Source organism: Dermochelys coriacea, chromosome 4, assembly GCF_009764565.3.
Source record: "Dermochelys coriacea isolate rDerCor1 chromosome 4, rDerCor1.pri.v4, whole genome shotgun sequence".
NCBI classification, from domain to species: Eukaryota; Metazoa; Chordata; order Testudines; family Dermochelyidae; genus Dermochelys; species Dermochelys coriacea.
This window is the reverse complement of record NC_050071.1, coordinates 64,897,729-64,915,151: the sequence shown is the minus strand read 5'-3', so window position 1 is coordinate 64,915,151 and position 17,423 is coordinate 64,897,729. Positions and strand designations below refer to the sequence as shown.

The following is a 17,423-nucleotide window of genomic DNA, read 5'->3' as shown; positions in this document are numbered from 1 at the left end:
AGAACAGATTAAATAAATTCTGTTCTGAATTTCCATTCCGAAATTTCAGTTACAGAATCTGCAGGGCCAAGTCTTGTAGGTCAGAAAACAAGAAAAGTTTTTTTTTCTACTGAAAATGGTCATCTTTGCTGGAAAAGCTGACTGAAGAATCATAATGTAGGACAATTTATCAAACTTGCTGCACTGCCTGCCAACTTGAGTTTTAATTAAACTCATGCACAGCAGGGTGCTGGAATTATTACCACTTGCACACACTTCCTGTGTTTGTTAATAGTTTCACCATCAGCTCAAATTAAATATAGCATGTAGGTCAAACTGTTCAGCATCACCCTTAGCCTTTTAAAAAAGAACTAAAAGCTTCTGAAAACAGCTGGCAATGGGCAAAATAGTCCTGACCATAAAATATCTTTGGAATGCTCTGAGCTATTGTGTTTTAACATTAGAAAAATGTAACATAAACACTATTAAAGTTAAATCATCAGGATCTTGCAGCAATAGGGGCATTGAGCTAAATTATTCCCTACTTTGCCTTTAAAGGAGTTTTTACACTAGGGATGAATATGGTCTTATGAATACAGATATGTCAAGCAATTACTTCCAGTGTCTGAAACCCAATGAATATTTTACAATTTACGACAAAAATTATAAAAATACATTTAAAATAAAACACTTTCAAGTTCTAATGCAGAGTGCATGAATATTTACAAAACTTTGCAATTTTTTTGCAGGGTTATTTTCTGGATTCTATTTGTTTATATTTTTTTTAAGTAGAGTTCATCCCCATTATTATGGAATGTTCCACCAGAATGAAAGTTAGTCTCCACACCAGCCATCTGGGAGCCCTCAACATTCTCTGAGCTGGATAAGCACACACTGTAACGAATCTAAGGCCATCTAGGACCAGCAAGGCAACTCAAAGCCATTTATTGCTGACCCCAAGCATTCAAAAATTGTGAATGAAACTAGGTTACTATACTTCCAGGTTTCCCTAGACATGACCTTTTTGTGTGGTTGCCAACCCTCCAGGAATGGCCTGGAGTCTCCAGGAATTAATCTTTAATTATGTGATGAAATCTCCAGGAATACATCCAACCAAGATTGGCAACCCTACCTGTGCAATATTCAGTGGGAGGCAGCATTATTTATCTTTATTTGGATGACTAATATCTGATCATATATTACTTTAAAAAATTAATTTGTATCATTCCCCCATAAGAGGATATGAAAGTAACTGGAAGAGGCTTATAATGTTCTAGTGTAATGGAGGAGAGCTTTTGTGTAGAGCTGGCTGGGGACCGATGGTTCTTTTCACAAAGAATTTTGAGATTTTGAAGCTTGCACTTGTTCCACATTTCAACAAGAAAAATAATATTGTGGAAAGTTGCTGAGAAACAAAATTTTGATTAAATGTCTGTCTTTAAATTGAAAATGTCAGGTTTTCAATTCATCACTCTCTGTGGACTTGATCAAGGAGTCCACCCTGAACTACAGAAAACATTCCATCAAAAAAATATATTTCAGTTTCAATGGAATGATATTTTTTGACTGAAAAAGTTTACTTGAAAATATTTCTATTTGTATGCTTTTCTTCTTCCTCCCCAAAGAGATGGCCTTCTGTTAGGTTTCTTTTAGCATTCCAGCAACATAGCAAACAAGCATGTCACATAAGAAAAAACCTGTTAAATGTTTATAGTCAGAGCCATTTACAACATTTTTCAAGCTTCTGTTCACACCCTTCAGAAAGGGTAAGAAATCTGAGACACAGAGCCCATAGACAAAACCATAATCCCTGAAACATCAAAGAGGTGTATTCCAATTCAATACAATATCTCAATATAGTTTTATAACCTAAACAGAGATTATGTAAGTGTTAACTTTCTTCTGATTCACCTATAAATTCTTCATATAAAGCCCTGTATTAAATCTTCTGTTTTAAACCACTCATTTTATTTATACAAGATTTTTAAAGTACATGTTATTGGGGGAGGTGGGAGTGTGTGGCTCAACAGATTAATAAGGGGGATATAGAAATTTTCACCTCTCTCATTGTGACACTGGCAGATCAACCAACCTAGGTATGACCCATAACAACTTTTAACAAGAGGTATTACAATTGTATCAGGACAATTCATTTGTATATGAATTTCAAAGAGATGTACTAGACCAGCAGTCACTAACCCATACATTTGTAATAATAGAAATCAAGGGCAGACGGTAAATGTGTTGGTCTGTGTACCTGTATCGTGTTAGAGATTTCATAATATAACCAAATTAGCTTGTAGATGCTAATTCACTTTTATGTCTTAATTGACTATATAGTATGTATGTGATTGGGTTTAGTCAACCCTAAAATCAAAGATGTGAGACACTGCATGAAATTAACAATATTATATATATATTATCTTCAGCTTATCTATGTTATAATGTATGACCAGCAATTGCCTTATGTTAATCAATGTAACTGGATTACCTGTGTATGCATAGTAACTAGAACATTAACTTCAAGGTGATGGGACAGTGCAAAGTGCTCAACAAAGAAGAATCCTCAGTCACATGGTTTGCTCAAAGCACATGAAAAACCTGCTGTAGCTATAAAGAGAAACCCTGGGCCTGATCCTTTCATCTCTAGTCTGCTGAACTTTAAATAGGGAAAGTTTAAGCCATGGGACTGAGATCTTCTAAGTAGTTATTTGGCATACACTGGAAAATACATGAAAGACTCTAACAGATTTTACATCTAATCTGCCTTTGGATTCTGACCTGTTGGGATAATTCCAAAGAGACTTTTGCAAGCCAGTAGATATAATATCACTGCTATGGTCCTGATCTATAAACACTGAAAATAATTTGTATGTATATGATTCCTTAACCATTCAATACCTCTCTTCTTTTCTTTTCTTAATAAAACTTTAGTTAGTTTATGAATGATTGGCTGACAGCATGATATTTGTGTAAGATCTGAAATATATATTGACTTGATGGTAAATGTCTGATCCTTTGGGACTGGTAGAACTTTAAGTATGGCGAAAAGGGTTTTCAGTAACCACTCACTATATTAGACCAGTTTTCAGAGTAGCAGCCATGTTAGTCTGTATTCGCAAAAAGAAAAGGAGAGGTTGTGGCACCTTAGTGACTAACAAATTTATTTGAGCATAAGCTTTCGTGAGCAACAGCTCACTTCATCAATATTAGACCAGGGTGTCTGGATGACAGCCAAGGGCTGGAATGCTGAAAGGGGATGGTGTTTGGCTTCTTGTTAACCAATGTGGAGCTACAGAAGCTCTTTTGACACTGGGTTGGTGAATCTAATTATAGAATGAACTACTAGTTTTTGGGAATTGTCTGCCCTGTTTCTTACAGTGTGCTCTGAGGGCGGCATTCTCAGTGTGGCCATCCCAGGCACCCGGTCACAGTCATCAATTCAAATCTGTCTCAGGGCATAGTATGACAACCCTTTCCATCTCCCATCCCTGAGAAATACATGCTTCCTGAAGCTTTCATGCTTTTTACAGGTCCTCTGATTCATCTACCTCTAAGGTTTGTGAATGCATGAATGCAGACAGCTATTCAGGGTCTCTGAAGACAATCCTCTCTGCAGCCTGCCCAACTATTACCTATACATCGTGGTAGCTTACATGCTGCTACTTTGGCTTACCAGAACCATGCTGAAACATTAAACGAGATTAATCTTTTCTCTTTGACAATGAATGTTCTTTGTCAACTGCAAGCTATAACGTGTTCTTTTTCCTCCATAATTAAAGATTTTTGCTAGAATGTGTCTCCAGAGCTGTCCCTAGGGTACAGCCCATTAGGGCAATTGCCCCGGGCCCCCTGCTTTGGGGGACCTTGCTCTTTGTGAGGAGGCAGGCGGGGAGGTGGGGCGGGAGGCAGGGCAGGCGGGTGGGGAGAAGCCCCCCCACCAACCTCCCCCTCCCTCCCAGCGCCTACCGCTGATCAGCTGTTTTGTCTAGAGGTACAAGTTGGGAGGAGTGAGGGCACAGCACACTTTGGGGAGCAGGAAGGGGCAGAACTGGGCGGGGAAGAGCCAGGGTGGAGGTGGGAAAAGGCGGGGGTCAGGCCTTGGGGAAGGGGTGGAGTGGGGGGCAGAGCCTGGGCAGATCCAGGGAGAGCACCCCCCAGCAGATAGAAACTCAGCACTTATGTCCCGGGCCCCTCACCCCCCCTAGGGATGGCTCTGTATGTCTCAGTTGGTCCCTGGTTTGTTTTGATGAAATAGGAGAACAGATTTTCTACAAAAGTAGAAGTACCCCATGTTCCTTTGTTCTGACCCATCAGGAAATGTTGCTGCTTCTTTAATTGTTTTAAAGTGAATTTAATGTTCATGAAGGGTGCCAAGTTGATAACTCTGGATTTCTTTATCTACCCACAAAACACATATTGCACAGGTGACTGCAGTGCAAGTTGCCCTACACTTCATCATCAATATGCATTAGCTCTGAAAGTTCATCTCTGAGGGTCTCACCTCTAAGGGTGAAGGAAAAGTTCATGCTCGATAAGCATTTAATCTTTGGCCTCTCTACTGAGAGTGCCTACAGGACACCAATTATTCTCAAGTCACTTTGACAGTGAAATCTCTTCACACCACCTCTCTTGTCTACAGTGCAGGGAACACCTTGTATCAGTATTCATATTGTTCTTCCCGTTAAAGATTATTTTTGCTATGCTGGTTCTCATAACTGAGTTCTTCAGAGCATATATTAGTTCAAACAATATTTCTATTTTCAGCCTTTTGGAAATAACTTTTTATTTGTTTAAATTTTGAGTGAATTTCATCCTCCTGTATATAAGAAATGAATAGCACTGTGTTATGAGGTTCTCACTCCCTGCAGGAGGCACCTTGTCTTGGCTGCTCTGGGGATTAGCTTTCTTCCAGCTCCGATGCCTCCAACTGCGGTTTCTCCACCCATATTGTTCTCTCTCACTCTGTAACCCTTCTTTCACTCCAGGAATCGTAGAATCATAGAAGATTAGGGTTGGAAAAGAGGTTAACATAGGCCAACCCCCTGCTCAAAGCAGGACCAACTCCAGTTAAATCATCCCAGCCAGGGCTTTGTCATTCTGGGCCTTAAAAACCTCTAAGGATGGAGATTCCATCACCTCCCTAGGTAACCCATTCCAGTGCTTCACCACCCTCCTAGTGAAACAGTTTTTCCTAATGTCCAACCTAGACTCCCCCACTGCAACTTGAAACCATTGCTCCTTGTTCTGTCATCTGCTACTACTTAGAACAGCCTAGCTCCAACCTCTTTGGAAACCCCTCTTCAGGTAGTTGAAGGCTGCTATCAAATCCCCCCTCACTCTTTTTTTCTGCAGACTAAATAAGCCCAGTTCCCTCAGCCTCTCCTCATAAGTCATGTGCACCAGCCCCTAATCATTTCCATTGCCCTCCACTGGACTCTCTCCAATTTGTCCACATCCTTTCTGTAGTGGGGGCCCAAAACTGGATGCAATACTCCAGATGTGGCCTCACCAGTGCCGAATAGAGGGGAATAATCACTTCCCTCAATCTGCTGGCAATGTTCCTACTATATACTGTTAGCCTTCTTGCAACAAAGGCACACTGTTGACTCATTTCCAGCTTCTCATCCACTGTAATCCGAGGTCCTTTTCTGCAGAACTGCCGCTTAACCAGTCAGTCCCCAGCCTGTAGCAGTGCATGGGATTCTTCCGCATAAGTGCAGGACTCTGCACTAGTCTTTGTTAAACCTCATCAGATTTCTTTTGGCCCAATCCCAATTTGTCTAGGTCACTCTGGACCCTAACCCAACCTTCCAGTATATCTACCTCTCCCCCCAATTTCGTGTCATCCATGAACTTGCTGAGGGTGCAATCCATCCCATCATCCAGATCATTAATGAAGATATTGAACAAAACTGATCCCAGGACTGAACCCTGGGGCACTCCGCTTGATACTGGGTGCCAACTAGACATCAAACCATTGATCACTACCCGTTGAGCCCGACAGTCTAGCCAGCTTTCTATCTACCTTATAATCCATTCACCCAATCCATACTTCTTTATTTTGCTGGCAAGAATACTGTGGGAGACCATATCAAAAGCTTTGCTAAAGTCAAGGTATAATATCACGTCCACTGCTTTCCTCGTATCCACAGAGCCAGTTATCCCATCATAGAAGGCAACCAGATTGGTCAGGCATGACTTGCCCTTGGTGAATCCATGTTGACTGTTCCTGATCACCTTCCTCTCCTTTAAGTGCTCCAAAATGGATTCCTTGAGGACCTGCTCTGTGATTTTTCCAGTGACTGGGGTGAGGCTGTAGTTCCCCAGGTTCTCTTTCTTCCCTTTTTTAAAGATGGGCACTATATTTGCCTTTTTCCAATTGTCCGGGGCCTCCCCCGATCGCCAAGCGTTTTCAAAGATAATGGCCAATGGCTCTGCAGTCACATCAGCCAACTCCCTTAGCACCCTCGGATGCATTGCATCTGGCCCCATGGACTTGTGCAAGCCAGCTTTTCTAATAGTTCCTAACCTGTTCTTTCACCACTGAGGGTTACTCACCTCCTCTTCATACTGTGCTGCCCAGTGCAGCAGTCTGGGAGCTGACCTTGTCTGTGAAGAGCGAGGCAAAAAAAGCATTGAGTATTTCAGCTTTTTCCACATCATCTGTTACTAGGTTGCCTCCCCCATTCAGTAAGGGGCCCACACTTTCCCTGACCTTCTTCTTGTTGCTAACATGCCCATAGAAACCCATCTTGTTACCCTTCACATCCCCTTGCTAGCTGCAACTCCAGTTGTGCCTTGGCTTTCCTGATTACACCCCTGCATACTCAAGCAATATTTTTATACTCCTCCCTAGTCATCTGTTCAATTTTCCACTTCTTGTAAGCTTCCTTTTTGTGTTTAAGCTCATCAAAGATTTCTCTGTTAAACCAAGCTGGTCGCCTGCCATATTGGCTATTCTTTCTGCACATCGGAATGGTTTGTTTCTGCACCCTCAATAAGGCTTCTTTAAAATACAGCCAACTCTCCTGGACTCCTTGCCCCCTCATATTAGCCTCCCATGGGATCCTGCCCATTAGTTCTGTGAGGGAGTCAAAAACTCGGCCCTTCAAACAGGTCACTATATGGTTTCCCCTTCCGGGCTATAGAGTCTCACTAGACCCAATGTTCAGGAAATGCCACTCTGTCAGTGGCTAGTAGGTGAACCCGGGCCCACCCACTATGCCGAGTTCTAGCTCAGGGACCCTACAACATGTGGCCAAGGTCTGTTCAGTGCTGCTCATTTTTTAGATTTTTTTTTTTTTTAAGAAGCCATCTCACCAGTGGCTTCAAGCCACTATTTCCTAGGCTGCTTCCTCCCCACTGGCTCTCTTCTCCACCCTTCCATTTTCAGGGTAAACCCTTACCTCAGGGCAAGGTTCCTACTCCTCCTATTGTGGGTTCCTTCCTTCTCTCTCTCTAATACACCAAAGGGTGGCTGCAGACTTCTTCACTGCAGCCCTTTCCATTTCCAGCTTCCTGGTTTTATATTAGCCCAGCCTACACTTGCTCAGGTGAGCTTCATCCTCCAATCAGGGGTTGTTCCTCCAGCCTAATCCCCTCATATGGGGTCTATCACACTAAAAGGCCTTTTCTCAGCTTTCTTAACCCTTTCAGGGCTGGTGTGGGATGAATGCCCCATCATACACTGTCTTGAGCCAGACACAATACAAACACATCCTATGCAAGATTCTCTCACACAAGTCTACTAAAACATCTGTAGAAGAGTGGACTCATCACTAGAGCACCTTCTTGTGGCTGAGCATGGTGTAACAGGCTCCTTCCTCTCTAGAACTTGCTGCTAATGGTCACTCCAGCCCTGTGGAAGTCTGTCTCATTATGACTCAGTCCTCTGTCTAGGTAACATTTTGGTTCCACATCCTCCAGGATAACACAAAGTTCAACAAACAGTCAGTGTCCTCACAAAGGTTTTCAGCCCTGACTCTGGGCCCCATGATGTTCACACTCTTCTCTCAGGGCTCCCTGTGATTCTTGTCCCCATCTCTGGTCTCATACCACCTCACCAGTGGCTGGTAAGAAAACTAGGCTCATGCTCTACACTGGGTTCCAGTTTAAGGTCTAGAGAGTCGAGGTCTGCTCTGTCAGACTCCTTGCTGCTTCCTCCTGGGACTTCTTACAGTAGCCTCTCTTTTAGGCCTTCTCCCCACAACTTCTCTAGGTTTACCTTTCTCTCAAGGCTAGGCTGGTTGGGGCTATCTCCTGGAATTCCCCCCTCAACAAAATCCCAAACTAAATGTACAAATATAACTCCTGTTATACCCTCCCTCAGATTTGAACTTTCATCCCTCTCAGTTGAGCACCTCCAGGACTCTGAAATCCAGATTAGCAGGTTTTACCACAAGAGCCTGCCTTCTCCATCCCAGTGGCTGCTCTCTCTCTCGTGGCCTCTTGACAGGCTATTCCATTTACAAGAGGATCCCAGGCCCAACTTTCCATCTAAGCTTTCTCCTTGATACTCCCATCCCAGAGAGTGACTGCAGAGCTCTTCACTCTTCCTGCAGCCCCCTTGTGTGCCAAATTTCCTCAGTTTAAACTTAACACTCAGTTCCTTTCCCAGATGGGACTCGTCTTTAATTAAGCCTGGCCTACTCTCCAATTTCAGCCAGGTAGCGTTGCCAGGTGGTGGCCCATACTAATGCTTTCAGAGCCTGTGTGGGGTAAACACCTCACCACAACACCCTACACCTGACCTCTAGCATCCTTATTATTTTAATCCTGGAGTCTCACTTAAGCAGAAGGTTTCTATCATATCAAATGCAGCAAAGCAGTGTGGACTATGGTGAGATCAAATTTATTTTCAATTGTGAATAGGATTTCAGTACAGATATCCAGAGTCTGAAGGCACACTATCCACTGTTCTGAGTAGCTCCCATTTTTTAAACCAGTGATTTGTGGCCACATGCACTAAAACATCACAGTTGTTAGTGAACTGCATGTATGCACATTTGGGGAGAAAACACACAATCTTGATTTCCAAAATACAAACTTCTCCCTCCCCCCGCAAAATACTTACATATAGGATAGATGAGTTAATTTTTGTCATAGATTCACAGACTTTAAGGTTTCAGAGTAGCAGCTGTGTTAGTCTGTATTCGCAAAAAGAAAAGGAGTACTTGTGGCACCTTAGAGACTAAACAAATTTATTAGAGCATAAGCTTTCGTGAGCTACAGCTCACTTCCGATGTAGTGAGCTGTAGCTCACGAAAGCTTATGCTCTAATAAATTTGTTAGTCTCTAAGGTGCCACAAGTACTCCTTTTCTTTTTACAGACTTTAAGGAAATCATCTAGTTTGACCTCACCTAATTATCTCTGTATTGAGCCCAGTAACTTGTGTTTGACTAAAGAATATCTTCCAGAAAGACATCCAATCTTTATTGAAGATATAAAGAATGGAGAATCCACCACTTCTCTTGGTAGCCTAGTCCTTGCAGCAAGGCCAAGAATATTTGTTAAATGAAAACCTTCTTTTTTAAAAAATGCTCTATTGGCATATTCCAACTCACGTTTTATTCACATTAACATTCTGCAAAGTGACATTAACTAGGCAAAGAAATTCACCTCTTCAATCAGTCAAACCATTGCCAGAGTACTTCACTACAGAAGTCAGCCCTACTGATAATTAAGTGATGGATGCACCTAAAAAGGTTCAGTGGTTTTGTTTGGTTAATGCTGACTAAAAGGTTACCGAAATTTTTGGGTCTGTAGAACTGGGATGGTATTTTTGTGAGTTTTTCAGGACTTTGCCTGTCCAAGTCCCACCAGGAAATATCACAGGGACAACTTTTTCCATGGTAGAGAGAGTGTTTCAGACTACCATGAAGAAGTGAAGGCCAAAAAAAAAAAAAAAAATAAAAAAAAAGAGAGAGGAGGGAGAAGAATTGGGGGGAAAAAAACGGCATCTGAATTTTCTTAAGCTTCAGCAAAGAGTCTAGTTTGAGTTTCAAGTCAAAGATCTGAATCAATTGCTTTCTCACTTTATTTTTTAATCAACATTATTCACTTATTACTAATGATATTCACAAGTGCCTAGGTACAGCATGTATAATCCTCTTATACTGCAATGAGCCCAGGCAGTATGAAATGATATTTAAGGCAAGAAACACTGAACCTTTCCCAAAGCATTCAAAATATACTGAAGGAACCATTCTATACCATCACTGGGGAGGAGAAATGGTTTAATAGGTTTTTTCCCCTTTAATTTCTGCCCAAGCTACTTAGTGACCATGTGGCCCAGCCAGAGCTCCATGGCATGACTAGGCTCTATACCTAAGGAGCATCAGCAGAATCCCGATGAGGGTAGCCTCTCTCAGCAGGAGCAGCTTCACAGAACTGCCAACTACCATCAAAGGGGAATCTGTGGCCCAGATTATAATCATAGAGTCATAGATATGAGGGTTGGAAGGGACTTCATCTAGTCCAACCCCCTGCTCAAAGCAGGACCAATCCCCAACTAAAATCATCCCAGCCAGTGCTTTGTCAAGCCTGACCTTCAAAACTTCTAAGGAAGGAGATTCCACCACCTCCCTAGGTAATACATTCCAGTGTTTCACCACCCTCCTAGTGAAAAAGTTTTCCCTAATATCCAACCTAAACCTCCCTCACTGAAACTTGAGACCATTACTCCTTGTTCTGTCATCTGCTACCACTGAGAACCGTCTAGATCCATCCTCTTTGGAATCCCCTTTCAGTAGTTGAAAGCAGCTATCAAATCCCCCCTCATTCTTCCCTTTCGTAGACTAAACAATCCCAATTTCCTCAGCCTCTTCTCGTAAGTCATGTGTTCCAGTCCCCTAATCATTTTTGTTGCCCTCCTCTGGACGTTTTCCAATTTTTCCACATCCTTTTTGTAGTGTGGGGCCCAAAACTGGACACAGTACTCCATATGAGGCGTCACCAATGCCCAATCTCACTTACCCCAGTTTTACCATGATATAACTGCATTGACTTTACTAGAGTTCATCCTGATTTATGTCAGTATGATCAAGATCAGTATTAGGCCCTGTGACTTCACCCCCACTGCCATGCACAGCAGTGGGAGATGCAGGAGGGTGACATTTGGGGAGGTTGACATTCATGCATAGGAGAGTGGATGCTCCCTGGCTGATTGAGTGAAAGTTAGGCAGACAGTGATGGAGCCAAATGACCTTGCTTAGAAGCATCATTTCTGGCTGTTAGGGACAGGACATAAAGGAATACGCACCCAAGAAAATCAGTTTGGGGCAAAGCAACCCAGTTGATCACCCAGTTGAGTGTCTTATAATGAACTGAGTGGTCTCCAGCCACCTCAGGCTTCCTAAGTACCTGCAGGCTGTTCCATATCCTATAACCCCAGGAAAACAGTAGCCTCCACAGGGTCCTCCTGAGGAAGAAAGTGAAGATTATGCAAAAGGGCAGAGGGAAGAAGGACAATTTTACATGAATTACCGCAATGCTTTTGCACTCTGAATCCCAATCACACTACATTCAAGTGACAGGTTTCAGAGTAGCAGCTGTGTTAGTCTGTATTCGCAAAAAGAAAAGGAGTACTTGTGTCACCTTAGAAACTAACACATTTATTTGACCATAAAATAAATTTGTTAGTCTCTAAGGTCCCACAAATACTCCTTTTCTTTTTACATCCAAGTGGACACTGTTTGCTCCTGGTAAGTCTGCCTGAATAATCTCAGGATGTGAATAAGGCAGGCTGTCCCACAGTTTCTATATGCATTACCAAAGGACATTCCAGACCTTCCTCTACAATTATATACGTTGACCTACAAATTCTGAGTAAATGTATTTGAGAAAAGAAGAGTGGATCTTATGAATCCTTCAGTTCTGTAGTCTTTTTAAAGAACTATATCATGTGCTGTCAAAATGAAGTAAAATTATGCTTTTCGGTCCATAAGTATTGTGACAGTGCCCCCCATAAGGCTATATGGAAATATGCTTATGAATGTATATATGACATAACTGGAATATGTTGTATGCTACATATGCCATGTAACATATCTCTGTAAAGGTTATGATCTACTGAATACATTCCTCCTATTTGTATGCATGTATCATTTTTGTACTTGAAGTTATGAATATTGGCTGTATATTTGCTTGATTTTTAAGTAAGCTTTGTAAGGCATTTGGTCAGCTTCTTTAGAAAAGAATTTGCAAAGTTAAGTGCCCAATCAAGAAGCACTTAAGGAACAATGGATCTTGGAATGCTCCAATCCACATAAGAAGTCTACTTGAGGACGTTCAAGGTAGCATGTGAACCATGGCTGCTACCTGTAGTTCTGAGTCATGCATGGACATGTGACTTGCCCATGTGACTCCAAAACTCCATCTTGGAGCTGGAATTTGCATAGGAGAGAGGAGGGGGTCTCCACCCACAATAGAAAGTCTATTTAAGCCCTTGGGAGACCCCTCCACTTGGTCTACAGCTGGCTAAAGAGAGAGCCTCTCCACCCCCAAGGATATCTGAAAGAAACTGGAACAAAGGACAGTAACTACAGGGGGTGTGAGTGATTGCTGCACCAGACTAGAAGGAGACTAGTCTGTAAAAAGAAGCTTACTGGGTGAGGATTTTATCTGTATTCAGTTTTATTACTGTACTAGACAGACTTGCGTGTTTTATTTTATTTTGCTTGGTAATTCACTTTGTTCTGTCTGTTACTGCTTGGAACCACTTAAATCCTACTTTCAGTATTTAATAAAATCACTTTTTACTTATTAATTAACCCAGAGTATGTATTAATACCGGGAGGGGGGCAAACAGCTGTGCATCTCTCTCTTTCAGTGTTATAGGGCGAACAATTTATGAGTTTACCCTGTATAAGCTTTATACAGGGTAAAACAGATTTATTTGGGGTTTGGACCCCATTGGGAGTTGGGCATCTGAGTGTTAAAGGCAGGAACACTTCCTAAGTTGCTTTCAGTTAAATCTGCAGCTTTGGGGCACGTGGTTCAGACCCTGGGTCTGTGTTGGAGTGGACTGGCGTGTCTGGCTCAGCAAGACAGGGTGCTGGAGTCCCAAACTGGCAGGGAAAGCAGGGGCAGAAGTAGTCTAGGCACTTCGGGTGTCAGTCCCAAGGGGGTTTCTGTGATCCAACCCGTCACAAGTGTAATGTAAATTCAGGAAGTGAATATGTCCACTCTTTGTCAGCATGGCTTTCTTGCTTGCAATGTAATGTGTGTGTAGTGTGAGTGTGAGTGTGTTCTTTCTTCTGGATGTTTATGCTATAAGTCCATAGTGTAGGACTAAACTGAATTTAAGGTACTTGATCTTTATTATAAATCTTGTGATGTTATCATAGTTATTCCATAATTATCTTTGCTTTTTGTATCAAAAGTTCAAATCAGAAGATAAAACTGGAAAATACATCAAGATAGACAAACGAAGATTTGCTTCTCTTCCTAGCAAACGAGTGATGAATTGGCTGTATTTATCTTAAGCAAACATCTATGTTGTTCTCCTCTACAGTATATTTAATTTTTCTACAGTTCCATTAACTTTGACTATTTATTTAGCCTCAACAATATTTAAGTTTCACTGAAAAGTGGCCCTAAGGGTATATGTACTAGAAATGAATAAAAAAAGGCTTTATTAACTTACCACAGTTGTCTTCATCAGCCTGGTTCCCACAGTCATCCACACCATTACAGTGAAGAAGTTGAGGCAAACACTTTGTTATATTGCCACAAGGGAAATATCCAAGAGGGCATATGACTTCATGTCTAGAATCCTGATTTTCCGAAGTACAATGGATAACTAATAAAAAACAAAACAAAGAATTTGCTTTCTTCACACACGTTTTCTCCTTAGCTGAATTACGCAGTTGCATTTGAATGTGAACCTCCAAATTAGTACACATATTAGTTTGTTTTGTGTGTAATTGTAATACTCTACCATCAATGTTAACTGAGGAGGAAATATTCTTGTGTCACAAGGTAACTAAAATTACAGAGTAATTTCTTCCCCCCAACAGCCTAGGGCATACTGAAAACACTAGGAAGAGTACAAGCAAAAAGTGTCCTAGAGCCCCTATCTAAAAGGATGGTCTCATGTTGTGCTGGACATTAATTTGTTGTAGCAATATACCAGATGAGCTGTGTAGATATGGAAAGCATTAATTTGTGCTGGAACTTTTGCCCCAATAGAAATAAATTAAAGATGCAAGTCAGACTTGGGTTTTATCTAATTTATACCAGGTAAAAAGTTATTATTATAGACAAATGATCAGAGAGCAAAAATATCAAAAGAACAGGACAATGACAAGGCTTGGCTAAATGATAAATAAGAGGTGATATAAATATAGTATTTGAAAGGCGTAAACTTTAATTCCCTTTGGATTGTAGGCCCCCAGCCTTGACATATCAGCTGTGTTGTCTGGGTGTAGAACCTTCCCAATTAATGGCCCAATCATTAATCCTTTACCTCTCTTCATGTTGTTTATCCAGAGATGTCTTACTTCTGACCATTATTTTAGTGGCTGATTGCTCTTCCTAGCAGACCCTTGTGAGTTAATTCCATGTAATTAGACAGAACGATATCAAGCAGATAAACTGAGGTACAAATAATATTAATAAAAAACAATACAGATCTTCCCCATGTTATCCACAGATAGAAAAAGTAAAATCGGAAAAAGACGAACTATGCAAGTGTTCCAGGCAAACCAATAACATCACTAAGAAAACTCCTCCAGAAGGTTGAGGAACATAGAAATTCTACATAATGTTAAGAAACATTAAACATTACTAATATTGTGTCCTGTATATAAACAGTAGCGCTAAATTGATTCACTTTTCATGAGTTAGCTGAGTACTTGTGGTAGAAGGAGTTTTAGTTAATGGAAAGTGAGATTGTGCTCTGGTATTTTGTTCTGTAAGGACCACATACAAGGGAAACTTCAGCCATAGCTACAAAGATAAGGGAGAGTTAAGGAAAATAGGGTGCAAAAGATCCATCTCTTAACTTTACATATATATTTCAAACATATAGCCTGGTGCTTCAAACTGGCAGGGTCCTCTAGCATCGGAGTTGATCCTGGGCCCACTGAAGTCAACGTTAAAACTCCCATTGATTTCAACGTGGCACACAGAGCCAGATTTTCAAAGGTATTGAGGCACCTAAAGATGCAGATAGGCATTGTTAGAGGCTAGCTGGCTCTTTAAGAGGAGTTAGGCTCAGTCTCACCTGCAACAGGTCAATCACCCTCCCAGCTGGTCATAACTGACTAGGGATCAGAGGTTCTGGTCTGTTATTGGGTCCATCTAGGGAGAGATCGTAGGGTTATTATAAAAAGTTTGGGCAAGCTCAGCCAAAGGGAGAGTGACAGAATGCTTGCTCTGGGAGGTCCAGACAGGTTGGGAGTGAAGCAAGGGCAGATCTCTAGAGCAGAAGTGGAAGTGCCTGGTGGAAAGCAGCAGGTAGAAGACTAGTATGTCTCATGTTTCATCTGGGACTTTGATTAGTCTGGGAGAGAAATGAACTCTGGAGGAAAAGAAGATCTTTGGGTTTCTGCTACTGTGGGACTCTGGGAGGGGGAAAAAGCTTCAGAGTCAGCACTCTGGTAAGTGTGGGAGATGCCCAAGAGTTTGAGTGGAAGGTGCAAGAGGGTCTTGTTAACATTTTACTTTAGGCTGCTGAGGAAGGTTGTATTTAATTTGGGTACTGAGTAGCATGAAAGGGGTGTAAATTGTGAGAGAGTGACCCACATAGAGGCCTGAACCATATAAACCCATGAGAGAGATCGAAAGTCCTTCTGAGGGGAAACTGCTGCAAGGATGTGTCAAGCCCACTTCATGCCATGGGCACGATGGTCTGAAGGCAGCAACCTTGGTACAGACACCTAATGGAATTTTCAAAAGCACCTAATGTCAGCCCCAACACCACCCTCCCATCTGGAAATCCATACAGAATCAGATGTTAGTATACATTTAAAAATGTGTAATCAGTGAAATAAATGCTGCTGATTTGAGTGTGATGCTAAAATGTTTGTTTACAATGTATGCACGTGTACTATGCAAGTTTTAATCATCGACAATCCTTATTTTGAAAATGAATTTCATTAAATGTCAAATGCATTTGACAAATGACAAACTAGGACAAATGCATTTGTCCAGGCTGCCAACTGGATAGGACTCCGCTTCAATGCCAGGAAGTGTGCATCCCTGCATATCGATGGCAGCAGAAGGGATTCGGTCCAGGCGATGTCTTTTCAGATCGAGGATGAATCTATGATCTTCCTGGAGGATGGGCAAGTGTACCAACATCTTGGCACACCCACAGGTTTCCACATCCAGCAGACACCTGAGGATACCATCGTGGAGATCCTACGAGATGTGGCCAGGATCGACTCCTCCCTAGTGGCACCATGGCAGAAGATCGATACCTTGAGCACCTTCCTAATCCCCCGTATCTCATTCGTCCTGAGGGGATCTGCTGTGGCAAAGGTACCTCTGAACAAGGCAAACAACACCATTAGGCAGCTGGTGAAAACATGGATATTTCTTCCCCAGAGAGCCATCAATGAACTGGTGTACATCTTGCACAGATGGGTGGTGCCAATGCCCTCATATGGGTGATCACTCATATCTTTCGCCTTCTGATGTGCCTGGACGCCATGGTGAGGAACATCCCAGAAAGTGCTATGTGGGACGTCATCAAAAAGCAAATTGCCAGGGACCCCCTCCAACCAGGATGTCGCCACCTACCTGAGTGGTTTGCTGGAAGGTGAATTTGGAAGAGACTGGAGAGACTTTGCTTCGCTCTGGACTCGTGCCCGCAATGCTACGCGACGACTGGAAAAGCGTATCGGCTGCTGCTGGACATGGTGCTACGAACGCCAGGAACTGGGAGTCCTGGTGCCACAGGTGAAGAACACGGACCACACAATCCTTACTCTGAGAGCTAGAACCATTCTGGAGAGGACCCTGAAGTATGCCATCTGCTGCCACTATGTGGAAAACCTGAAGCGGAAGCCAGACCAGGGCAAGGTGTTCGAGGTGATGTGCAAGTGGGATGCCAGCAACCCCTTTCTCCGCAGAGGCAGCTTCACCCGATTTGCTGACTGGAGGTTCATCCACAGGGTCCGGCTCAACTGCATTCCGCTGAATGGAGCCGTCTGCCATGGGAATCGGGACAAGTGATATAGGAAGTGTGGCTATGCCAATGAGACGCTACCCCATATCCTGTGTAGCTGCAAGCCCCATTCCAGAGCTGGCAGCTGCAACACACCATCCAAGATCACTTGGTCAGAGCCATCCCACCTCCTGTAGGGAAGGTTGCCATGAACTCCACTATCCCCAGAACCGACAGTCAGCTGCGACCGGACATCATCATTACCAATGAGGACTGGAAACAGATCATCATGGTGGATGTCACAGTGCCCTTTGAGAACAATTTCCC

The 17,423-nt window shown here is 42.4% G+C and overlaps 1 protein-coding gene across 3 annotated transcripts in view; it reads right to left on the bottom strand.

The window, feature by feature from the left end:
* Nucleotides 1–17,423, bottom strand: part of RXFP1 (relaxin family peptide receptor 1) — a 98,792-nt gene that overhangs the window by 60,336 nt on the left and 21,033 nt on the right. For all 3 annotated transcript variants that reach the window (XM_038399176.2, XM_038399178.2, XM_038399179.2), the window contains exon 2: nucleotides 13,629–13,784. In XM_038399176.2, coding sequence (XP_038255104.1) covers nucleotides 13,629–13,784 — 156 coding nt within the window. The remainder of the gene's footprint in view (nucleotides 1–13,628; nucleotides 13,785–17,423) is intronic.